Source organism: Numida meleagris, unplaced genomic scaffold (genome assembly GCF_002078875.1).
Source record: "Numida meleagris isolate 19003 breed g44 Domestic line unplaced genomic scaffold, NumMel1.0 unplaced_Scaffold180, whole genome shotgun sequence".
Lineage (NCBI taxonomy): Eukaryota > Metazoa > Chordata > Aves > Galliformes > Numididae > Numida > Numida meleagris.
In genome coordinates, this window is record NW_018363597.1 from 263685 (window position 1) to 289428 (window position 25744).

Below are 25744 nucleotides of genomic sequence, written 5' to 3' on the forward strand. Positions count from 1 at the left end.
GGGGTCCAGGCAGCGGGGACGGGCGGGCACTGCCTCCAGCCAGCGGCCCCCACGCAGCCCTCCCCTGCAATGGCAGGGCCCAGAGCAAAGAGGAGGAGGAGAGGACAGGACAGGAGGAGAGCAGGAGGAGGAGGAGGAGGCAGGAGCCAGGCACAGCTCGGGCCGGATCGGAGCGGTGCGCGGGGCACAGAGAGACCGCGCCCGGCTGGGGGACCCGGCACTGGGGGCACAGGGACAGCGCCGCAGCTGCGCTACGCTGCCCGCAGGGAAACTAGAGGCAGGAAGAGCCATCCCTGCCTGCCCGCCCTGCCCTGCCCCACTGCGGGAGGACGTGTCAGGAGCTGCTGCTGCTGCCACAACCACACGGGGTGAAGACTTCAATGGGAGCCACGTGTGCACCAGCACGGAGCAAGCAGTGAGCGTGAGCCCAGGATGAGCACAGGTGAGTGGCGCGGTGAGAGCAAGCTGGAGCCCAGGATGAGCAAGTGAGCAAGAGCCGCAGGCGGACGATGGCATCCACAGCAAAGAAGCGTGACCCCGCAGCGAGCCCTCCGCCTCCCCAGGAGCGCGTGCCTGCGCCGAGCGAGCACGGCACCCGCGGGCTCCGAGCTGAGCATGGCACCGACACGCTCCAAGGGGAGCGAGAGCGTGAGCATGAGCTGACGGCGAGTCCAAACCCGCGGGTGAGCAGAGGATGGGTGGCAGTGCATGGGCGCACGGTGCACAGCAGCAAGCATGAGCGAGAACGGCGGGAGCGGGGAGAGGCGTCCATCAGCACCGAGGGGCAACAAAAGCATGAGCGCCAACAACGGGAGACCTCCGGGCACCGCCAGGGAGGTGTGGGCACATGGTAGGGGACGGCAGTGAGGACACAGCCATGCGTGAGGAGCCGTGGAGACGCTGCCGTGGGCTGCGTGGGCTGGGGGCAGGAGGCAGGCTGGGGGCAGTGAGACAGCGTGTGTGCCGTGGGGGCCAGGAGCACGTGCACGCATCTAGGGGCACGGAACTGGGGGCGCAGAACTGAGGCAAGGGTGGGGAGCGCACAGAGCACTGGGGACACCGGAGTGGGAGCTGCCGGGATGTCCCGGCTGGGGGAGGGGGGTGTGCTCCCAGCACGAGGAGTTGGGAATTTGGGACGCCAACGGTGCAGGGGAGGGATGGGGCGTGGGATGCTGAGTCGGTGTGATCGGGAACCAGAGCAGTGGCAGCTGTTCACACAGTAACACAGTGCAACACGGACAATGGTTGGTGGCGGGCAGTTCCACAGACAGCAGACACGGTGTACGGAGCAATGGTGGCTGGGAAGCACACGGAGATGGGAGGAGGCCTGAGCCCAGCACACGTACCGGGCACCGGGGGAGAGGAGCGCGCCCACGGGAGGAGCGCGGGGACCTGACCTGGGCACGGGGACCGGGAACACCGGTGCACTGACAGCACGGGGAAACCCAGGGGCTGCTGACAGCAGGGCACGTGTGAGCAGGGCTGCGTGCACGGTGGTGCACGGTGTGAGCGCGCTGGAGGCGGGCTGCGTTCAGCCAGCAAGCAGCTGCCAAGTCCCTGCACCAAGGCCCCGCGCTGCCCAGGCCCCGCAGCTCTGCCTGCTCCCTGTCGCCTCCACTCTCTGCTGCTCTCCCCAGCCCCCAGCAGACCCCGGAGCACTGCGGCTGTCACGCGGCCGCAGGGCTCGGGTAGCAGAGCCAGGGGCCCGGAGCTACGTGCTGGCACAGCACAGCTGGCACTGCCGCGGGGCACTGGAGACTTTGTACCACGCTCTGGGGACACGGCTCCAAGGAGGAGCAGAGCTCACTGGTGCTGTGCACACGGGGTGTAGCTCTGCCCAGCAATGGGCAGGGAGCTCTGCTCCCTGCACACAGCGCAACGTGCCCTGGGCGCACTCCTGATGCGCAAGGAGCGGCTCACTGATGCGTATTCGTGCACACACCAGGACTGGTGCTCTCCGTTGTGCTCCCTACACATGCGGAAGGCTCGCCCCGATCCCTGCCCACCCCCGGCCAGCACAGCCAGGTTCCCTGCAGCCTGGTGCAGGCGGGGGCTGCCTGCCCCTCTCCCGGCTCCGCAATGCTCCCAAAGCTCCTCCGGCCCCGGGGCTGCGTACCGTGAAGATGTTGGAGCGCCGCTTGGACTGCTTGCGGATGGGGGTGGGAGTGTTGGAGGCAGCGATGGTCTCGATCCGCAGCTCCCGCTGGCTGATGCTGGGGGTGGAGGGCACCGAGGAGGAGTAGTCGCTGAAGGCTCCTCCGCCGTTGGTGGCCTAGGGCAGAATGAGACGGTGATGCTCAGCACGAGGCTGGCAGGCGTAGGGACACCGCTGCACGGTGCCTTCCACCCACGGGGCTGCAGCACGCGGCGGGGCACGGGGACGCTGCGCTCCACGCACTGCACCTGGCACCTCCCCGGGGGGGCCTGGGGAGCTGCTGCCCTCCTCTGCTTTGGTTTTCCCCCTGGCGGAACAGCGACATTCTGAAGCCAACAGGGACAAGCAGGGGAGGGACCCAGTGACGCCGGCTGAGCCACCCTGTCCCCAAGGCCCCTGAGCACGGAGCTGTGAGGAGCGCAGAGCCCAGCCACGCTGCTTCCTTCTGGGCTGAGCTGTGCACCAAGGGGATGTGCACCCTGCGGGTCTGGCCCTGGCCCTCCCATCGCCCCGCTGCGGGTGCTGCTAGCCACATTCATGCAGTATATGGAGAATGCCCAGCTGGCAGTGCAGCACCTATCATCTGCAGACAGAGCCCAGCACCTTTTGCATTAGGAGATAAGGCCTAGGAGCCCTGCTGCCGCACACAGCGTCCTGTGCCGGAGCAGGGGCTTGGAGCACCTCATCCGGCTGGAGACAAAGCTTCTGGTATCCCAAAACCAGGACACGGGGAACCTGGTCTGCTAACACCTCCCCATGAGTAGAGCATGCCAAGCTCTGCCAACGCAGGGCTGAAGAACAGGTGCACAGAGTAAGGGCTGCCAGGTCCCAGAGAATTGGCTGCACCTTGTCAACACATCCATGAAGCTACGACGGAGGGAAAGGCTCCACGCAGAAGGAACTGCAGAGATGGAGCTCCTGCCCTAGCAGCTGTGGCAAACCCTATTTATGTGGGATGATGGACAATAAAGCTCCTCAGAAAAAATCTCCCTAAATTGTGTTCTGTATTTGACACGCTCCTGTAGCTTTGCTTCCATTCCTTGCCTAGCCAGGAAACGCTCCTTCAGCCCCGAGCGTGCCCGGTGCTGGGCCAAGCGCAGGACGCTGCGCCCCGGAGAGACGGCAGCCAGCAGCACCGGGTGTGCGGGCACGGCGCTGCAGCGTTGCGGGACAGAACCAGGGCCCACGCAAACCTCAGCTGGGGGAGAACCCGACAAGGGGACAGCTCTGGGCAGACCCCCCACGTCCTGCTCCTGGCAGCTGCTGCTCCATCGACCCAATCGAGCAGCCCTGGTCTCTACTGAAATCTAACCACACGGCGGAAGCTGAGATCTGGGTAAAACACGTGCACAGATCCTTCCCGTTAGCATGCAATGGGCGGATGTCATGAAATGCAGCGAACACAGACAGGGCTATGGGTGCTTGAGCAGGAAAGAGCTCATTCAAAGTTCCCAAGTAGAATCTGTCAGACAGAGGCAAGGGCTGGAACAAGGAGCGAGGTCTGGGAAGGGCTCTGAGTGGAGGAGAGCAAACAAACGGCAGCCACTGCCTCAGCATCTGCACAGAACGGGGCAGGGGACAGGAGCGCACAGATGATGACACCACAGTGCAGGGCAGCGAGAGCCCAGCGGGAGGCTGGCACCACAGGGACACACAGAGCTCTGCCCACACTGCTCACACAGAGCTGCACACTGCTCACACAGAGCTGCACACTGCTCACACGGAGCTGCACACTGCTCACACGGAGCTGCACACTGCCTGCTGCCCGCACTGCTGGAACATGCACTGCCGAGCTCTGCTGGGACATGCTGCAGCAGGCACGGAAGAGTCTCATTACTAAGCACGGGTGAACTGCAGGTTGCCTTTCATTTCACTTGCAAACTTCACATTCTCATTCCTGTCTGCTCTCATTAACCACAGCCCAAGCACTTCCGTATCTCAGCGAAGCACCGCACACTGCAGCGGGGCTGTGACAGCGGGGTGCGCTCACCAAGGAGGGAGAGCAGCAGGGCCAGGCCCATAGGCAGCACCCAGGGACACGGAGGGACACAAAGCGCAGGGTCTGAGCACTGCAGAGCTTGGGGCGTGCCCCTGCTCCTGGCAGCTGCTGGGAGCTGGCAGAAGGACAAACTCCATCCCACAGCAGCCAAGCAGCGGTGACTCATCCCACAGCTTAGGGTGTCCCTGAGGGCGCCTCAGAGCCCCTGCACAAAGATGCAGCAGGGGCAGGAGCGGAGAGAAATCAGGTGCAGCAGCTCCGAGAGCTGCAAGCACCCACCCGCCCGTGGAACGCCCGCACCCTGCAGGCAGGGAGCAGGATGGGGCAGGGTGGGAGCAGAGGCCAAGCCAGGATCCCAAACCCACCAGACCTGCTCGCTTCGCCGCAGGGGCAGGAGCAGCGCAGAGCATCCCCGGGGCTGCAGGGCCAGGGAGCTGAGCAGCCTGACAGCGGGTGCAGAAGTTTCCCAGGAGCCGGGGCAGGGGAGCGATGCTGGTGCCATGGCCCCGATGGGCGCGCTGTGCTCCAGTAGGTGCAGCTGGAAATGCTGAGCACAGCTGGCCCCTTACTCCCTGCCCTGATGGGAGTAGTGCGCCTTGTGGCACCACACACCACCGTGGAATTAAAGGACAAACTCCAAAGCTCCCAAAGACAAAACGAAACCAGAGCCAGTGACTGCTCCAAGAACTGCCTCACAAATTCAATCACCCCTTTGCAAGGACACCAAACCCCCCCGCGGCACCGCTGCTCACGGGCACCCGGCAGCACCCTGTGGGTGAACAGCCAGCACCTGGCACCAGGTGGAGAGATCCTCTGACAGGCACTGCTGAGAACACTGGGGTCCACGGACACCTCTCCCCTCCCAGTAACTGCCATGCACTGGTGTGACAGCTGGCCGGGCTGCTGGGTACAGGCAGCGTCCATTTCCTACAGGCTCAGCTTGGCCTTCGGCACCCAGCTCTTGCAGAGCAGCCGGCCCCAGGGCTAGCACAAGCAGAGGGCTGTCCCCAGCTCCCGTCTGCCCCACGCAGCCCTCTGCAGGGACGCCAGACCCGTGCCCAGAAGACAGAGCCCCCTCACTGAGGGCTCCAGAAGACAGAGCTGTCCCTGCTGCACGGCACCGGGCACCGAGCAGGACGTCCCCAGGCACAAAGCTGGGAAGGGCAGCAGGCCTCGGCCACGGCTCCCAGCAGAAGAGGGGCAGCGCAGGCCACACCGAGCTGCGGTGCAAAGTCAAAACAAAGACAAAACGAAGCTCAGAATTCACTGTCTGGCTTCGTGTCGTCCTGTCTCTAAGCTAAATCCTGTGTTCTCAAATCATTCCTTGGGCTCCTTGTCCCTGCCTTGGCATCTGCTCCCAGGGGTTAGCAAAAGCCGTAAGAGACCCAGAGAGATCCCCTACCCTGAAATGGGAAAAGACAGAAAACGACGTTACCATCGCTCCCTTGCCCATCCTTGCTGATGGAGCAGAGTTTGCCCACCTCCTGCACAGCTCCTCCACCAGCCAGGGACAGCAGCCGTGCAGGGGACCGTGCCCTCCGTGCGGCACCACCACCACCATGTGCTCTGGAGCAGGGCTCCCGGGCTCCCTGCACCCCTCTGCAGGACCTGCTGCCATGTGGCAGCTGCCGGCTCCCTGTGCTCAGCACTGGTGTGTTCCCTCCTGCACGGGCAGCCAGCGGGAGCTGCTCTGCCCGGGTCGGTGACAGAACATCAGGAATCGGAGAAGTCCGGTTTCTCAAAGCCAGCTGGATTTGTTCTGAGGACGCTGGCAAGCAGTTCCAGAACTCTGAGCACCAGGGAGAATGTGAACACACTGCACAGCGTTTTGCAATCACTCACCAGGTCCCGTTTTTGGGAGAAGTACTTCTTGCGATGGAAATCTGCAAGCACCAAGGCACACGCTGCTGCAGCAGGCCCTTGGGAACCAAAGGGGTTGTGGTGGAGCCACAGAAGACCCCGGGAGCAGAAATGAACTTAGATCCTCGCTGCGGCCCCCAGGTTGGTCAAGTACAGGGACAGACAAAGCTTTGGACAGGCACAGAGCAGGGACGGGAGAGGGAAGACAGACGGCAGAAGCTCCAGAAGGACACGGCCTCTATCACTGCTGCAATCCAGACAGTCAGTAACTACTTCTTGTTCAGGAAGGCCTCACAACGAGCTGCCATTCCCTGTTAGCTCATGCTGTATTACTTCCCTGTAACGGCTCTGGTTCCCACCAGATCTACCTAGGTCCCTCCGGCAAAGCCACAGGAGCACAGCACGGAACTGAGAGAAAAGGTTCTGCCTCCGGGCCAAGGAGCCAGCATCCACCTCTACACAGAGGTCGTCTGCACACCGGGCTGAAAGGTGCTCTGCGGGAAGGAAAGGAAAGCAAGGAGGTTTCTGAGCAAGAACCTTGAACAGCTCGTGCCACGCCGTTAGAAACCTCCTCTGATGCCCAAACGTTGCCTTCCCGTGGCCGCTCTTACCTCCACCCCTTCTGCGCTAGCACCTTCTCATAAAAAACTGTTTTCTTTCACATGTGTGTACTTTAGAGGTTGGGTTTGGTCCGTTTTGGCCCTCGCTTTTCTAGGCTGAACAAGCCAAGAGCTTGCCATCCTCTCGTATGAGGGTCTCCTCCCTCCCATAAGCCTCCTCCTGCTCCTGCACCGGTCGAATGCACGCTCACATGAGCGAGTGGGATCCTGCTGAGGAGCCTGCTATCACCACACATAGGGAATGCTTTTGTCCACTACAAAGACACGCTGACAGGCACAGCAGTGCCATCATTAGTTTGTTCGTGTGCCTTTTTCGTACTCTGGGACATGGAACACAACATGGAACAGCTCCTCCCTGAGGAACACGGCCCTTTGCTGTCCTTCACCCTGCCGCCCCTTTCCGTACAGACTGCCTCCCATCTCCAGCAGTAGTTCAGTTTGCAATTTGCTAAGAAGATTCTCTCATTATTGGATGCATTCACATCTGCGTTTAACTTGGACACCGCCTATCAGACTTCTCGAGCAGCACCCGTCACCAGGAACACTGCAGGACATGGTACAGCTGCGCATGTTTTGCAAGCAGCTGTGCTCGCTGCTCCCATTGCAAGCAGCTGTGCTCACTGCTCCCATTGCAAGCTGCTGTGCTCACTGCTCCCATTGCAAGCTGCTGGCCACGAGCTCTGCTCAGAAGGCTGCGTGGTCCAGCAGCAGCTCTGCTGCCAGCGGGGCTCAGTGCATGCAGCTGCACACGCACCTCCTGAACGGGCTGGAGCCCGGGGGGCGTGGAGCAGCAGGGAGCTGCAGAACTCCGTGCAGAGCAGCTCACAGTCCAGCATCAAAAACCTACGGTCAGGCACAATGTGTACGTGGGTATTTAACATCCTTAATGTAAGATCAATCTCAGCCTCCTTCCAGTTTTACGTGCTCCTCTGAGTCCTTAGCTACTCTCTTCCTCAAAAACCATTCCACCAACAAAGCAGCTGAGGGGTTCACAGTGCTCTGTCTGTGTCACCTCCTAACATTCACAAGACCCAGCTGTGGCCATTGCTGCTCCCCAGTCTGACATTAAGGAGTCGGACAAACAGACTGAGTGAAGTCCTTGCTACAGGCCCAGTGATTTCAGCACAACAGCTGCTTTAGAGCTTGGCCTATTGGCCTGACTGCCTGAGGAGCAGCAGAGCCACTTCTTACCTTCGGCAGAAGCAGCTCAGCACTTGTGCATGCACTAGGAATTGCAGCAAAGCCCTAATGCAGCGAGCAGGCTGCCCAGGGTCTCCTGCAGCAGCCCCTCGCTGTGCCAGCCTGCTCTGCTCTCTGACCTGCCCCTCTTGTGAGAAGCTCCATCACCCAGCACAGAGACCGAGGCAGCTCTTGCCAGGCTGATGCTGCGCTTGAGGAACAGCACCGTGCCCTCCCTGAGCTCCAGAGCACCCCCTCCTCCTCTTGCTACCCCTGGCACTCACCACTGAGCTTACCCTCCACAGAGATGTCCTAAAGGAGCCCACCTGTATGCGCACAGCCCATCAGCCTCCTGGTGCCAGGGCAGCAGGACCAGGCGTGCTCCTGGCTGCTTCACAGACCCCCTGCTCTGCCAGCAGCTCCCTGAATGCTGCCCAGGCTCAGCACCAGCTGCTCCAGGAGCACCCCACAACCTCTGGAGACGCACGCCACACCACCCACACGCCACAGGCTCGTACTGGAGCCTGGCACCAGTGCAGGCAACGAGCTGTACTGGGCTATGTGCTGATGCTCCAGTGTGACAGCTGCTCTGCCCTTCCAGCAGCTACTTCAGGGCTGCGGTGTGAGTGCAGACCTAGGCTGAACGGTCTGTGCAGCGAGTGAGGGGCAGGGAGGAGCACGTGGGGTTCCTGCCGTCCCCTGTTCCCGTTTCCCACCTGGTTGATGTGAACAGAAGGGATGGAGGCCGCAGAGACCGACGAATGGCTGGGTGAGTTGGGCAGGGACTTGCAGGGACCGATGGAGAGCTGCTGCTTCTTCCTCAGAGCCACCACCTTCTGAGCCACTGCAAGAGCAGAGAGAGGGACAGGGTCAGAGACCTGACAGCCACTTCGCCACTCAACAAATCTCTGCAGCGCTTCAGCGAGACCCAACCCCTCCCTCTGCCTGATGTCAGCACCTGGGGCTCGAACTGCAGCATCCCGTATAACAGAGAGGATTTCCGCAGAGCACCCGGCCTGGCCATCCCCGTTGCTGCTCTGAGGGCTGGCACGGCTCCTCCAGCGGTGCAGCCCTCCACACTGGCCACGCTGAGTACCCACCGCTCTCCTGGGTCCCACGCAGAGCAGCGATTGTGTGTGGACACTGAGGAGCCACTCAAAGCCCTGGGCAGAGAGCCACGTCCCAGTGACCCCCAGGCAGTGGCCACAGGAGCCAGTGATGACCTGGGCAGCCTGGGCAGTGCCACCTTCCTCAGCCACGGCCCGCGTGGCCCTCAGCTCTCCAGGTGCTCCAGAAATGAACGACACAAACAACTCTCCCCGCTCCCTCAACCAGGCTGCCCGATGCCAAAAGCCCAAAGCTGCATTTCGGCCTCCCCAACCCCCCACCCTTTCTGGAAATGCAGCTTGACCAACGAGCACGGCAGCAGCCAGGGCTGCACGCTGCCCCTTCCGTCCCCTCACGTACATTGCTGGGTCACAGGGAGGAGATTTTGGGAAGATCACACCTCCTGACCAACACGCCTCACACAGAATCATTAAGGTTGGAAAAGACTTCTGAGATCCCCATCCTCACCACGCCCGCCAACCACGTCCCCCAGTGCCGCATCTCCACAGCCCCTGGGCACCCCCGGGACGGTGCCCCCCACCCCTGTGCAGCCGGTGCCAGCGCTGAGCGCTCCCTGGAGAAGGAATCGCTCTTAACACCCAGCCTGACCCCCCCCGGCACAGCCTGGGACAACAAATACCAAGCTCGAGAATCCCTCTGCTCACCTCCCTGAGGCTGGAGGTGGCAGAAACTGCTGACGCAGCAGCAAATTCCCCCCTGCTCCAAGTAAACAGAGGCTTTCAATTCAGCACAGCGAGAGGCCCCCAGGGAGGTGAACAGGAGGTGACTGATGGAGGGGAACCCAGGCAGGGCAGAGGCTGCAGCACAGCGCTGAGCCACGTCTGCCCTACGTCAGGGCTGCCTCCGGCTGGTGCAGGTCACAGGCAGCAAGCATCAGAGTGTGTTCTCTTGTCTCACTGACACTGAGATACAGAGCGTTGGCCAAATACTTTTTTCAGTCCTATCTTCCTGTTACACATGCGTGGATCAGTCAGAGGAACAAACCTTCCCGGCACAACTCCCATGACAGCGCACGCTGCATCTCAGAAGCTTCGGCTTCGGGAACGCTGCAAGAGTCAGAAAGCCCTTCACGCTATGGAGACATCCGAGCACTCCCAGCAGAAGTCAGAAACAGCCCCAAAATGTTCAGCAGAGCAGACTTCAAAGCAGATGGGACATGACATGAGAAGGGGTGAGATGCCCCATGGGAAGGAAGCTCCCGCGTGGCCCACGGAGAACACCTCCAGGACCGAAGGCCGTGCAGTGCAGGGCTGCTTCCCAGAGCTTCCCTGGAGCAGGAGGACGTCAGTCAGGTTTCCAAGACCCAGGACAGAAGGAAGCAGCCCCACGGCAGAGCAGGAGGCCAGCTGAGGGCGGTCTCTTGGAACAGGCAGGTTGAGAACGTCACCGGGGAAAAGCGAGGGGCCAGAAAAGAGTCAGAAAACTCAGCGACTGCAGTGTGAGACCAAGAGCCCAGCACAGGGCCCGCCCTGCACTGCCCCCAGAACAACAGCGGTGGCAACAAAACCAGCCTGGGGCCGGCAGAGCACAGTGATGGTGATCCAGTCTCACTTGCTCCATCCGAGGCATCTCGAGTCGGCTTTCACGTTGCTGCCCGCCGGGCAGAGCTTCTTCTCCTTCTCCAACATCAGCAGGACTTACTTCTTCAAGGATGACTTCTGCCACCCTTACAGCGGTGCCCGGGGCCATTTGCTTACCAAGGCTTCTTTCCTTGCTACACAGAGCGCTCAGATGTGCAACGTGCAGCAGCACAGACCCCCTGCCCAGGCGCAGTGCTGCTGTTGGCCAGATGTCCTGCACGGTGCCGCTGGACTCGTCCGCACTCGAGCTTCTCACGCGGTGCTTTGAGCAGGGAAGCCAGCAGCATGGACTGGGCCTGGGTCAGCGTTAGGAACACCACCGAGACAATCGCTGCCCAAGGGCTCCTCACAATTTGCCCTCCAGCCTTCGCTCAGTAAAGAAATCACAGAACAGCAGGGCTTGGAAGGGGCCTCTGGAGATCGTGGAGTCCCACTCCCCCGAAGCAGGTTCCCCACAGCGGGTGGCACAGGAAGGTGTCCGGGGGGGTCCTGAACATCCCCAGAGAAGGAGACCCCCCGCCCCTCCGGGCAGCTTGTTCCAGGGCTCTGTCACTCCCAAGTGAAGAAGTTCTCCCTTGCAATAGCGTGGAACTCGCTGTGCTCCAGTTTATGCCCACGAAACACTGCTGAGAAAAGCGTGAGAGCCGAGGCACCTCCACGCTGATGACTTCTCACTGTTGTCCCGGCATCCTCTAAGCTCTCAGAGAATTCTGCATCCAGGAGTGTTGTGAAAGCAGTTTTGAGAACAAAGCTCTTTAGCCCTGTGCCTCCAAAGCCAAGCGAGCAGCGGGCGCTGCTCCCACCTTGCTGGGAGCTCGTGGCAGGAGCCAGGGCACCGCGCTGCCCACCCCCTGGGCACCCACCACTGCCACTGGTGAAGCTCTGACGCCTCAGCTGGCACCTGCGGGCCCCGTGCGCTGAGCACACAGCCCAGCCGGCCCCGTGGGACATCGAGCTGCATCCGAGGGCACGGGCACAGCACCCCATCTTGTCACAGAACCAGCAACCGGGACAGCATCTGATGCTGGCAGCTGCTTGGAATGGATGAGAAGTGTCGTTCCCACAGAGAGAACAGCACTTCTGGGGGGATTTCCAGGCTGCACAACACACAGTGGCCTGGCAAGCAGGGAAGGAGCAGCTGTCCTCACGCCATGAGCCCTTTTCACAGTGACCTCCTCCCGCCCAGACAGCCTCGCTCGCTCCACACGACACGGCCACAGCAGCACACGGTGACAAACGTGGCCCAGATCCCTGCCACAGCACAGCAAGCTTCACCTGAGACCACACACTGCTCTGGGCATGAGGAACGGTGTCTGCAGCACCGGAACGGAGGGCGCAGCAATACCTGGAGCCAACTCCTGCAGAGCTCTGACCTGCAGCGAACGCACAGAGCTGTGCTTCTGCTTCCCACAGGCTCCCCACGCTCAGCAGCACTGCACGTGGGGCTCCTGCAGAGACAGAGCCTTGGGGAGGAAGCACTGGCCTCAGCTTTCAGCTGGGCACTGCCAGCACTCAGGCCAGGACCAGCACGACATCAGCTGCCCTCTTAGGGCAGCACTGCACGCTGTCAGAGCACACTGCAGCACGGAACCTGCACCTGGGAACCAGATGCAGCACATGCACTGTGCAGTGCGGACAAGCGAGCAAACCTAGCAAGGAAAGCAGCGACCACAGGTTGCACGTCTTCCCTTCTCTACTGTAAAGATCCCTGAACCTTAGAATGCTTAGGAGGAACTTTACAGCCCCCACAGCCCCACACCTGCTGTGGGCTGGCTGCCCCCCACCAGATCGGGCTGCCCAGGGCCCCTCCACGGCCTGGGTACCTCCAGGGATGGGGCATCGCAGCTGCTCTGGGCAGCAGTGCCAGGGCATCACAGCCTCTGGGTAAAGAATCTCCTCCCAGCATCTGACCCAAATCTCCCCTCTTTGAGTTTAACATCGCTCCCCCTTGTCCCATCAGTTCCTGCTGGCCGGCAGCTGGTCAGTATCTGTGACTTTCTCCCCATGTAGGTATTTAGGTATTGTCATCAAGTTACTCCTCAATCTTCTTCATTTAGGAAGTGGTTGAGCTCTTCCCAGCGTCTCACCGTCAGCTACCTTTTCTGACCTTTGATTAATTTTTGCAGTTTCCTGCTGTTTTTCACACACGCTTCATTTCCCTGCATCCTTCTGAAATCCTGCTGATGCCCGAATCCAACACGTCCCTCCAGCGTGGTCTTCCTCCACGCAGACAAGGACCTCTCCCACCTCCCCACTGCTACTCCCCACTCTGTGCCCCAGGGACAGCACCAGCTCCCCTGGAGAAGTTCCCCCTGCAGCAGGACTGCCCTCGGTCCCTGTTCCCATGCAGCACCAGCATCAGCCTGCACCAGCATCGGTTTGCTTGCACAGTCTCCAACTGCCACCCACTCCAGCATCCTCATTCTTCTGGGGTCTCCTGGACTTCCTTGGCAGCCCGCTCCCTCCCAGCCATGAACGAAGCAGATGATGGCCGAGGCGCAGTGCAGTGCAGGGAGCAGCAGCCCTGGCTTTGTACCACGACAGCAGCAGCGCCGGGTCTCGGTCTCATGGGGAGAGCTCTCATCTCACTGCTCCCCGGGGTCAGCAAAGAGAAAGCACAACCCCAGAGCACGATGCATCCCCGAAGCACAGCCCCAGGGCTGCAGGACGCCTCTCACTCTCAGGGCTCACTCTCAGGACGCATTTCTCAGACTGCAGAGCAGCAGCAGCAGAGGGGAACATCTCTCTGTGCCTCCGTGCAAGAAAGGCAGCCCGGGGACTGCGAGCCTCAGCCCTGCAACATGAGACCGCTGGGAGGTCAGGGCTTGTGCAGGGGAAGGAAAATAACCAGCTCCAGCACAAAGGGCAAAGGCTGAAGCCTGCAACGGGCTCAGTCCCGCGTGCTGCCCTCAGCCTACACTGCTGTGCAGCAATGCGCTCAGCTGGATTTTTGCTGCTTTAATGCAGTCTCGCTGCATTATTTTTTCTGAACTTTCCCCCATGCCACCTGTTCCACCTGAAAACACCAACAGCACGGCCCTCCTTCCCAAAAGCTGCTCTGCCCTGTCTGCCACCCTGCTTGGCACACAGCCTTCCCACAGGGCCCCTTACTGTGGCCCCGTGCGGGGCCCCCCAGCTGCACTGCAGGTCACAGGGCAGAGCGAGGGAGGAGGACAACATGCAGAGTCATCACAGGACAGAGTCCAGGTCTATCTGAGCAGACTGCCAAGCCCAAGACTTGGCGGTGTAGGTTCCCTCTTCCACCTACAGCATCCCTGCCACGCAGACCCAAGGGCAGAAACCCATGAGGAACAGCCCCACCACCCGGATGGAGGAGAACCTTCCTCGCCCTGCTGCCCACGCTCTTTGCAATGCACCCCATGCTCCCTCTGGCCCTCTTGGCCGCTCACAGGACCTGCTCTGTGCACGCTGAGTAACAGCACTGCATGTGACTGTGTGCCTGCCGGCCCTCGCTGCAGCACCCTTAGCTGACAGCCAGCGCTCAGGATATGGCAAGCCCACGCTTTGGGACAGTGCTGCTGCCTGCCTGGCCCCGACACCTCCACCCGCTGCAGTTACCGTCCTGGAAGACCCTCTCCACGTTCAGCCCGTAGGTGGCACAGGTCTCGTAGTACGTGCAGCGCTTCAGGTCGTTGGAGAGCTTCCGTGCCCGAGAGTCATCGATGACGCGGGGGTTGGTGGCGCTGATGGCATCTGCAAACCAAGGGAGGGAGAGGAGGTGAGAAGCAGGACCGAGTCCTTCCCACCCGCAGCCCCAGGGAGCCCCTGGCCTCCTGCTCCTTCACACTGATACTCACCTGCACAGCACAGCCTGCCCGCCTAACGCCTTAGGTAATAAAGTCCCACATCTGTAGAACGTGGATTTGTTAACGTTTCTAAATGAACCTTCCTCAGCTCTCCTAACCACCCAGACACCGCGCTTCTGAGAACGGCAGCAAGGAGGGGGAGGTGTGGCTGGGAACACAAGGCTGCCTGGGTGCGTGGAACAGGACAGAGCTCCAGTAACACTCAGCATCATGGATAGCACGGCTGGTGAGGGCAAGTGGAGGACGCACCGAGACAGCAGACAGAGCTGGGGGCGAAGGTGTAAGCAGAGTGGCCCTGGGCGCGAGTGCAGCCTCATCTGCATGGGGATGATGGTGCTTACATGGGCTGGAAGTGACTAACGTGTGCCAGGGCAGCTGGAAGCACCACGCACTCATCTGCAAGTCTGCCTCACTGGCAGAGCTAAGTGGATTTGTCGTCATTTTGGCTCTTAGGGCCATACTTGACAGATTAAAGAACCAAAGGGAAGAAATGATGCTCAGTTAATGGGGAAAGACAGCTCTGTAGGATGTGCTCACAGGTGACAGCACTAACAGGCAGGCTCTTGTAGCACCCAGCCCAGCGCCAGGCCAAGATCCTCGGTCCTAAACCAATTCCACAATCTCTAAATATCAGAATTTTAACAACTTTGTGCTGGACTTAACCTGGGGCACAGAGCACGCACCTGGAGACCTTCTCCTGCTGGCACTGCCTGTTCCCAGCCCCAGAAGTCCTTGGTGGTGAACCACTTGCTCTGCTCAGGAGCTGGGTCCGGCCAAGGCTTTTTTCCTGTGTGTCCTATCCCCTGCTCTTGCTCTCTGCTGTCACCTTGCACCCACAGAATGTGTGCACCCCCCCAGCACTCGGGGGGTGGCAGTGCCCACCGCCCAGCACAGCAGTGCTCAGCCTGTGGTACCCTTCCTGCTACAACTCGTCCCAGCAGCACAGGCAGCAGAGCATCAGCACCAAACCCACAGGCAGTGCCCCGATGCTCAGCCAGTGCAGGCAGGAGCTGGGAAGGCAGTGCCAAGGGCAGCAGGAGGAAAGAGTTTGGAGAAATGAAGCAGCTCTCCGCAGGGAAGCTGGGAGGGTCTGAGGAGGAATGACGGAGCTCCTCCACGGCCCCTCACCCAACAGTCTCCTAGTGACTGCCTCGATGCAGCTTACAGCACCAGGCAGGGAGAGCCCCGCCACCCCCCCAGCTCCCCTTGCAGGAGGTGGCCCAGCTGCCCACACTCACCCTGCGTGCCCACCAGCACCATCGGCACCTCTGCCGTGTTCCGGTAGCTGCACAGCCGCAGGTAGTAGTTGTACACCGTCTGGAAGCTGATCTCGTCCTCCAGGCTGAAGACAAACACCACGGCATCAACCCAGGCAGCGAACTGAGGGCGGGAGACACAGCAACAGTCACCGACCATCACCGACCACCACCGACCGTCACCAGTGACCACCACCACCACGCAGCCCCGCGCTCCCGGCCCCAGGACACCCACAGGCAGCAGCTGGCACACGCACTGCCCCGCGGTCACACACTCCCACTGCGGGCTCCCCGGGATGTGCCCTTCCTCCTGGCAGTGCATGACCTCCTACCTGCAGCTCGGGGGGGCCGCCTTCATCGCGGATCAGCAGCAGGTAACTCTGACCATCCACCACGATCTCCTTCTTAAACCGGCCACCTTGGGGAGAGAGCACGGCGGTCAGAGGGGCAGGGCACGTGGTGGGGGCCTGAGATAGGAGCCGGGGGGGGCAAAGGGAGAGATGGGGGCCGCCCTTGGGACAGGGGGAGCGACGGCCCCGGGCGCCGCAGCTGGACCTTACCCTCTGGAGACTCTTCCTGCACGTAGGTGCCGGTCAGGTAGCGGTGCACCAGGGCTGACTTGCCGCTGGACAGGTTCCCCACGATGCCCTGGGAGAGAGGTGCGCGTCACCGGCTGCCATGCACCACGCCACGAGGTGACCCCAGCCCACTGCTACAGCCCCCGCTCCCCCGTCCCCACACCGCAGGCAGCTCGCAATGGAAGGGAACTCTTCTCCCAGCCCACGCATCCCAGTCTGCAAGCACCGGAGCTCTCGGCACAGAAGAATGAGGGCAGAGCCCGGCCGAGGCCTGGGCACAGCTCGTGCCACCAGCAGGGCACGGCCCCGGCTCCTCGCTGCAGCGCTGATGTGTCTGCAGCAGCACACGTCCCCGGCAGAGCTGGCTGTGCTGCCCGCAGAGGACACCTGGAGCTAACTGTGCACCGAGCTGGGACGTGAAGAGAGCTGGTGCTAATGCCTCTTTGGGCTGAAGCACATTGGGCTGAGTCTGGGCCACCCTCCTGCAAAAGGAGGGCAGCTGCCGTGGGGTGTGCCAGCGGGATCCGTGCCTCTTCCTAAGTCAGCACCTTCCCAGCACACTGACAATGCCCCGTGCCTTCGAGCCTGCAGGCGGGCTGGCCTGAGCAGGGAGCAGTGCCAGGAGAAGCGTCCCCACAGCACCTGGCCTGGCTCCACAGCCTGACTACACCTGGGCTGCCCCTGGGACAACTCCTGCTATGGGGACAGCGCCGGACACAGAGCCCTGGGCTCCCAGGGACAGCGCTGGGGTGGGTGCCCAGAGGACCAGCTCTGCTGTTCCAGCACTGCCCAGCGCAGCCCAGGGTTCTTCCACCACCACGGGCTTCCTCTTGGCTCCACCAAATGCATGACCCCAGCTTTGCTGCTGGCAGCTCGCCCTCCACATGAATGTTTTGTAGGTGTCCCCGTTCCCCACCCCCAGTGCTGGTTAGAACGGCAGTGAGGACGTGCTGCTCTGCCGGGACCTCAGCCCTCCAGCAGATCTCCCAGGGGGGACCCACGCTGACATCCCCACGCAGGGGCTCCAAAGGGGCTGCTGCGCTCCAGAACAGCCCTCATCCCTGCACACCCACAGCTGCCTCACAGCAAACACACAGTGGCTCTCGAGCACCGGGGGTGCTGCCCCCAACCCAGGCAGGGCACAGTGACCTGACACCCTCCCTGTGCCCACCGGGGGAGCAGGCTGTGGGAAGGCAGAGCTGCAAACATCACACTCTGCAGCACAGCCCATGCGGAAACACGGAACCTTTGGGACAGCACTCCAAGCAGGCACACGGTGCCGGCAGCTGACAGCCGTCATGAAAGCAGCGTGCACCCATACACACACGAGACATGAAAGCAAAATCCAAGTTGTGCCACCCGGCTGCAGGTACGTGGCTGCAGCAGGTGCACGGTGTGCCACAACAGGGCCCCGACGAGCCTGTGATCTCCCGCATTCAAAGAATGGGAATGCAGGTTCAGGGCCTGGTGTGGGTCTGCACTGGAGGACCAAAAGGTCAGGGACAGAGCGGAGCTCTGCGCGAGCCTCTCCCACCTCCTGTGCTGCACTGCTGACCACCGTGGGGCTCCACTGCTCCTGTACTCACTGCCCGGCTCCCACACGCCTTCTCCCAGGCTTGCAGCGCTCTTGGTGCAGCCTCACCCAAGGTTGCACACTGCTGCAGGGCCGTGGCACCGCTGCGCTGCGAGACCCGGCTGCACCATGCACGCTGCCGGCCCAGCACGCTGCTGATGGAGAGCGGGCTGAGAGCAAGGCCGCAGGGAGCTCCTGGCAGGCTGGGATGCTCAGTGATGCCTGTACTGACTCCCCACCCGGCTGCTGACTCCAAGACCTGTCTGCCTGCAGAGCTCAGGGGAGAGAAACGGACCCTGTGACCGACGGGGATGACCGTGCATGAGGGTGGATGGCACAGGAGCAAAAGCCCAGAGCCAGGGGAGGCAGGGAGGCACCGCAGTGCCACAGCAGCATGGGGACCCACGCTGACTGCCACCTCCAGACAGCAGCAGGAGCAGCTCCAGGGTTAGACAGCTTCCTTTCACGGAATCACAGAATCACTAAGGTTGGAGAAGACCTCTGAGATTCCCACCCCCAGCCCACCCCCACCATGCCCACTGACCGTGTCCCCGAGCACCACATCTCCACGGTCCTTGAAAACCTCCAGCAATGGTGACCCCTCACCTCCTGGCAGCCTGTGCCAGCGCCTGACTGCTCTTTGGAGAAGAAATTGTTCCTAATGCTCAGCCTGCACCTCCTCTGTGCAATGTCAGGCCACTCCCCCTCATCCTACTGCTCTGATGGTTTCCTTCCCTTCAGGACAACCCTGCTGCACAGGATCCCCCCACCAACAGCTGCAGCACAGACTCCAGCACAGGCAGAAAGAGGCACAGCCCAGCACCAGCCGGAGTGCCTCCAGGCTTTGGGAAGCACCGCAGCGGCCAGGTGGAACCCCAGAGGTCATGGAAAACACGGGAAAAAGGCCGTGCTGCTTTGGGGAGAGCTGAAGGCTTTAGGTTTGTTCAGCCTGCAGCACTGCTTTGCAGCCTGCACACTGTCAACACGTCAGGAAGCAATACGCAGAACAGCTGCAGGAGGATTTTTGGACAGACATATTTTACAAGGGAAACTAACAAGTGAATACTCAAAGTTTGCTTTCATTAATACTTAACTACAGATAAGAAAAACCGTGGCAGCACTGTGCTTGTGTGACTTGCAAAAACGCTCCGTGCTTCCAGATTAAGACTGAAAAACGTGCATCTTAAAAGGGCCGAAAGGAGACGTGCCAACAGCTCTCAAAGGGAGTTAAACTGAAGGCTGCTGGGGAGCACGAGAAGAGCGAAGTGCTGAACAGATGCCGAGCTCCCAGGAACAGCCGGGAGCACGCGGTGCTCTGCAAAAACGGACCCTGGCCCCAGGCACAGCCATCCTGTGCCTCCCCCAGCCCCACATACAGCTGTCCTGTGCCTCCCCCTGCCCCAGGCACCGCTCTGGGCCCCGGTGCCCATCAGCCAGCTCAGCCCGAGCAGCCACCACCCGTCCTCCAGAACTGGTGACCGTGGCAGCTCACAGGATCCAGCAAGGACACATGGCAGAAACGTCTCCGGCCTTGGAGGGGTGGCACCCTGGGAGCAGATCCCTGCTGCAGATGAGCCATGGGAACAGGGGGAGAGGCGGGCATGGAGGGACTCCATTGCCAGAGCCCGTGCCCCCCCCAGTGCCTGCCCCGCAGGCAGGCAGTGACACCCGGGGACAAGTGCTGCAGGACATCCACTGCATGCCAACAAAGCACAGAGGCTGGATGCTCTCTGCTGACCAGAGCACAGAGCTGGAGGTGAGGTTTCACCCCACAGCACCTTTGGGGCAGGGACACTGCAGGGTGGCCACGGGGATGGGGGAGCACCAGAGCAGAGCGGTGCTCACACAGTGCCTGCGGAGCTCTGCTCCCACGTGCTTTCCCACAGCAGCACCCACTCCTGCACAGCGTGACCCCTCAGAAACCCCTGCTCTCCCCCAGCACAGCAGCAGCCCCAGCTCCTCCTCACTCCATGGGGCTGAAGCCCTTGTGCACACTCACTCCGCCTCAGGAGAACACAGGGCTGCTTGGGGACGTGGAGAAGTATTGCAGGACCGAGTGTGAGTACTCACCACCTTCAGCTCAGGCACCGAGCGGCTCAGGGTCCATTCCTGGCTGTTCACGAAGGAATCTGCAGAGCAGAGAGCAGAAGGGATCAGGACAGGATCCTCACCCTGTGCCACGCTCCCGCCCTCCTGCCCAGCCCCGGGGCAGCACAGCCGCCAGCCCCACGCAGTGCACATAGAGAGCTGCAAACGTGCTGCAAGCTGCATTCCAGACTGAAAGCGAGCTCGGTTTGTTGTGTGCACGCTGTGCCATGTGCAGAATGCTGCAACAGGCTCAAGAAGGCTGTAACACCCAGGGCAACTTAAGAGTGGAAACGTCCTCGCTGTGCCACGGGGATCACAGACACTCGCTTTCCATCCCAAGGAGCAGCCCCTAGGAGTGGTGGCACCGTGCATCCCATGGAACCAGCTGCCCCGGAGCTGCCAGCAGCTGCCCCGCAGGAGCACAGCACCTCACGACCTGGGAGAGGAAACACAGCCTGCACCCCACACCGGGCAGCTGCAGGGGGGGCTGGCACGAAAGAGCAGCACCTGCTGCACAGAACAGCGCAGAACAACAGCGATCTCTGGGGCTGGAACGCTGCGGGCACGCTGCTCCTCCAGGAGCTTGTCATAACCACGCTGCAGCCGCTGCCGCAGCCCGCTGCAGGGAGGAGGCTCACGCAGCGCAGGGCCGGCTCCGCGAGCTGCTGGGCCCACTGGGCACCGCCGCCACCAGGAGCACAGCCCCATGCAGCCCCGGGCAGCCGCTCGTCCTCGGCCACGCTCTTCTCATTGCACCTGAATGCGGAGCAGGCGGTGCCGCCCCGGGACCCCCGCAGCCCCCCCATCCTTCTCCCAGCCCCATCTTACTGACGCTTCTGTCCCAGAAGCTACGAACGGCGCGCTCATCTGGCGCAGGAACACAGCGGTGTTCGCAGCCACCGCAACGCTTGTGAAGGGGAATCGCTCCTTCGCCGTCTGCTTTCCATCTGGTGTTTCTTTTTGTTTTAAGGCAGGAAGAAAGCCTTCACTAAAAGGCTCTGGAGCCCCTTATGAAAGGCAGCAGACGGACTGCACACTGCTTGTCCCACAACAGGCACCGCTCCTCCCGCAGCTTCTGCCCGCCTTAGTGCTTTGCTATGGTTAAAGCAGCGCTACCACCTCCTTCTTCACCGCATCCCCTCTGTCCCATGCAGACGAAGGAAGCTCTCTGGCACTGCTCTGCCACACGCACCGCTTCCTTGAACTGCGGCAAAACTGGTGAAAATCGTGAGGTTTTCCAGAGATAGAGAACGGAGCACAAGTGAGAGCCGTGCGCTGAGCTGGCTGGGCTGCTCAGAGAGAGCACGGCCCATCTGTGCGGGCGGCCTGCCCCGCTACGCTCACACCTTGCTGCTGTAACCAGGTTCAGGAGTTCATTAGCAACAGATTTTTAACGTGCTGGGAAGGCCTCCGAGTAAATCCCCACACCAAAAGAACCATGATGCGGTGCCAATCCAGCCGTGTTGAGCCGGGCAGAACATTCAATTGCCAACAGCAGCGTGCTGCCGTCCGGCCCACTCTCCTCCCGGCGCCCATCGGTTGCCATGGCTGTGAGGCCTGCGCCCAGCCCCGGCCCTGTGCTCCGACGTGGGCCCCAGTGCTGATGCCGTGCACCCGCAGCCCCAGCAGCTGCAGCTCGCACACCTCCCCAGCCACCTCTGCTTCGTTTACTGCATGCACTTGTGCCTTTTCCAAAAACCACATCAAATTTCACTCCTGTACCATTCTTCAGTGACGAGTTTCAAACGCCCGCGCCCTGAAATCCCACCTACCGCAGCCTTCACGCAGAGCTCAGCGGCTCGCACCGCGCCCTGGAAGCCGCAGAGCCCCAGGACCGGGAGGTGCCGGTGCCAGGACCCCCGCTACCCGGTCAGCGCCAGGGGAACGGCCCCAGCACTCCCTGCAGAGCGCAGCGGGCAGCTCGGCGTGCAGGCCGCGCCCCGGCAGCACCTGGGAGCCGCCATCACCCACGGCTCCCTGCCCGGCCAGCAGCCCGCAGGCACGGCCCACCCGCACGCTGCACGGCGAGCCGGGCTGCCCTGCACCACGGCAGCAGGCATGGGTGGGACCCGGGGCTGCCAGAAAGGAACCTCGAGAGCGCTTCCTCCGCCCCCACCAGCCGCAGGCCGAGCACCCCGCTGACGAAAAGCGCTGACGCAGCGGCTGAGTCAGCTCTGCCCCGGCAGCACGAGGCTCCCGCACCGCCCGGCTGGGCTCTTGGCATAACGCTGCATGCGGAGTGCCCCTGCCCACCCACAGCCACATCAGCACGGGATGCTCCGTGCGGTGGGGGTCTCATCATACCCCGCAGCCTGGGCTACCACCCAGGGAAGCCGCAGCTCCCGCTGTGCCGGGCTACGCAGACACAGGGACCCACTTCGGCAGCCTGCACGGCTTGGTATTTCACATTAAAACACACCGGATGCTTTTCCTCCCCTCCTTTGTCATTAATACCACAGGAGAGCAGGCCTGCAGACCCCGTGGCCATCGCCTCCCCCAGGTGCCTCTGAGCTCACAAGCGGAGCTGAGGCCTCCCGGCACCTCCTGCACACCGCAGGCCCCTCGTCACCGCGCCTGCTCCAGCGGCACCTCCATGGGCAGCGCAGCGGGGACTCAGCCATGGCCACGCTGACCCTCCTGCAACCGCAGGAGGGAGGGCCCCAGTCCCCTCATTGATCTCCACAGGACGAGGTGCAGCAGGCCCATGTGCCTCGTGCTTCAGGGGGGCATCTGCCAGGCACACTTGGTCTCCACACACACAAGTAATAATTAACCAATGCAGCATCCGAGCCGCTGCGGCACTAACTCGGACACCGGAACCCCGGACATGCACACCAGCCCTGGAACCGGGTCAGAGGCTGAACAAACACCCAAGTGCCCAGCGGGCCAGGTTCCAAAGTCCCCACCCGCCCACTGATCACCGGGCACGGGCACTGCGCTCCGCCTGCCCACGGCAGCAGCCCCGCAGGTTGTGCCCGGGAGGACACGGCCGCTGCCTCCCAGCGCCCCGCCAGGAGCTCCCCCCACCTGCAAAACCTGCTCCAGGTGGGTCAGACTCAGCTCCAGCTGTTCGGCCCCGCAGCGAGGGCAGGGCAGGCCTACAAAGGCGCTGTCCTCGGAAGTGCTCTCTTCCTGCAGTCTGCAGGCTGCAAGCACACCGCTCTGCACCTGCCACACACGTCCCCTCTGGACGAGCACCCAGCCCCCCCCCCAGAGCCGGCCGCACCTCTGGGCTCTCGGAAGCAGGGCACCTGCTGGGCTCAGCACCAGAGGCACAGCCCCGGGCCCAGCCCTGCTGCCCCCAGCAGTGCTCAGGCAGGTGCTAACACGAGGTGATACCCATCACTGCCTGTTCCACTCACTATGCAAACTCCCCCATTAACATACAAGCACCGTCCTCCTCTCCCAGCAGCCTTCCCTCACATACCCTACGCATTCATCTCCTCTGCATGGCCATGCACCCAACAGCAGAGCAGGGCATCACCTCCGACCTCGAGGCACCTTGGAAGAGGCAGAGCCTTTCCAAAAGCTGAACAGGGAAATCCTCAGCCCCATGCTTGCCCCGTTTTTCCAAGCTGTGTCTGCCAGGACGCACCCGGACACGCTGCTCCCAGCCCCGACCGCAGCTCCGTGCCCCTGGCCCAAGCGGCTGCACGTTGGCTGGTGCGGACCCAGCTCCAAGGGCCCCTGTCCTTGCTGGATGCACGGAAAGTCATGGTCCCTGCCAGCCTCCATGGTGCCACGCACAGACAAGCTCTGGGCTGTTTTTCAGGTATCAAATCCTGCATTCCCTGACCACCCCTCCCTGCACCTGGACCAGGCCAAAGCCCTACACCAGCAGGAGCAAGCACAGTGCAGAGGTCTGAGTGGGTCATGAGGAACAGCACCAGGACCGTTCTCCCTTTAGGTGGCCTTTGGGGTGCTCACAAAGTGTGTAAACAAAGTGCTCCTGGTACTGGGAACGGGGAAGCAGCACTGGTTGGACCTCTGCTCGGAGCAGGATACCCAACATCTCCAAGGAGCTGATAACCGCAGCTGCAGCTGCACCCCCGGGAGGGCACGTTGGGGCGGCTGAGCAGCTCTCCTAGGGCTGAGGTGGGCAGCACAGCGTTCAGCAATCAAGGTCTGGAAGTGCTGAGCCTGCATTAGGGTCAGCGTCAGCCTGCAGAAGAACAGGGCAGAGATCCCTGAGCTGCCACACCCGGGCAGCCCGAGCAGGAGCAGTGCCGAGGTGCTCCATGTCTGAGTGACAGCTCTCGAGCCAGGGCCCACGGACCGTGCTCAGCGCGGAGATGGGACACGTCCAGCGGGACAAGGACATGGGCTCTGCTCTGCAGCCTCGCTGCTCCGCAGCCTCGCCGCTGCTCCTTCGCACCTCACTGACCCGGCAGCACGTCCTGAGCAGGCACAGCGGGCAGCTAACAGCAAAGCGGAGTTCTGAGCGAACGCCAAACCCAAGCACAACCTGCGCAGCTCCAGCAGTGCCGGCTGTGCCACAGCAAGCGGCGATCCCACGGCCACCGCACGCTGCAGTGCCGGCGCAGCGCAGAAGCTCACCCGGCCGGCAGCGGCGTCCCAGCAGCCAGCTGCCCCCTGAAACACGGCCTCAGCCGGGCCCTGAGGCAGCGCGACCCGTGCCCGCCCGGCAGCCAGGAGCAGGGCGAGGACACCGACGTGGGCACACGGCCCCGGCTGCACCCCTGGGAACGTGGCAGCCAGGCCGGTGGCTGCGGGCGCAGCTCCTGCCGGGAGTCACCAGCAAGCAGCAACAGGCCCCCGCCGCACCTCCCGGCCCGGGTACACCCACATTCCGCAGCCATGAGTGCGGCCTCCGCTCGCCTGGGAACCTCCCGCCACCCAGCCGGCAAGAGGCACCGCGCCGGGAGCACCGCGCAGGGAGCGCGGCCCTGCCACCCCGCAGCGCACCGAGGCCGCGCGGACAGCCCAGGACCAGCACCTGGAAGGCACCGTGAGCCCCAGGGACACGGGGACGGCGGGGATGAGTCTATGGAGCTCCCCACCCTGCACCAGCGCGGCCCAAAGCGGAGGCTGCAGCAGGGCTGCTCCCGTGCTCCCCTCCAGAGTCCGACCCTGCTGGAGAGCGCCTGGGCACAGAGCTGCCCGGGAGCCGCTGCCACAGCGTCAGCACCGGGGATCCCAGGACGGAAACCTCGCGATGGAACCCTGTGCAGCTCATGGGTGCCTGCAAGTGCTGCCCAAAGCCCAGCCCCCACCGCGGCTCCATCCGCAGCATTCAATGCCTTAAAAAGCCCACGGGTGCTGCGTGCTCCTCCCAGCCCCGCGCCTGCTGCCGTGGGGCCGCGCGGGGGAACGGAATGGGGAACAGCACTGGGAAACAGGGCCAGGGAACGAGACCGGGGAGGGGTGCGGGCAGCACAGCCCCACGGAACCTCTGCCAACCTGGGCAGCGCCGGCACCAGGAGCACAGCTCACGGTAGCACAGCCTAGAGAGCACCGGCGGAGCACCAGCTCCCGGGCCCACCACGTGCCCAGACCCCACCACCGGCCCCGGCCCCCCCTGCTGCTCAGAGCCCCCCCGCACCCCGCAGACTGCCCTGCAGCCAGAGCACCGTGCGCCTAGACCCAGTGGGCCAGCACCCAGACCGAGCACGGCACCGGAGCGCCACGAGGGGACCCTGCGCGTTGCTCCTCGCTCTGCCCTGGCAGCTCTCACGTCGCCCAGCCCTGCCCGGGAGCAATGCCCCTCTGCCCTCCCACGGCTGGGATGCGTTTCGGCTCCCTGTGCTGCCCCGACAGCCCCGCACGCGGCTTGCCTCCCCCTGCCCCGCCGGGACCGAGTTGCCCGTCCCCTCCCGCCGGGTCCCGGAGCACGGGGGCTCCTCGTGCCACCCCCCGGGCAGGCCGGCCACCGCGGTGACG

At 62.6% G+C, this 25744-nt stretch overlaps 1 protein-coding gene across 4 annotated transcripts in view; it reads right to left on the reverse strand.

The window, feature by feature from the left end:
* The window catches only part of AGAP3 (ArfGAP with GTPase domain, ankyrin repeat and PH domain 3), a 62832-nt gene extending 42948 nt beyond the window's left edge, over window positions 1-19884 (reverse strand). For 2 of the 4 annotated variants that reach the window (XM_021382118.1, XM_021382116.1), the window contains exons 1-7: window positions 19826-19884; window positions 16165-16252; window positions 15937-16022; window positions 15587-15728; window positions 14101-14235; window positions 8530-8657; window positions 2117-2272 (exon numbers count right to left, since the gene is read on the reverse strand). In XM_021382118.1, the coding sequence (XP_021237793.1) occupies window positions 2117-2272; window positions 8530-8657; window positions 14101-14235; window positions 15587-15608 (441 nt within the window). In that variant the 5' untranslated portion in view covers window positions 15609-15728; window positions 15937-16022; window positions 16165-16252; window positions 19826-19884. Of the gene's footprint in view, window positions 1-2116; window positions 2273-8529; window positions 8658-14100; window positions 14236-15586; window positions 15729-15936; window positions 16023-16164; window positions 16253-19825 lie in introns of those variants that run through there. The other 2 variants (XM_021382115.1, XM_021382114.1) reach the window with 2 other exon arrangements.
* Window positions 19885-25744: the final 5860 nt, after the last annotated feature.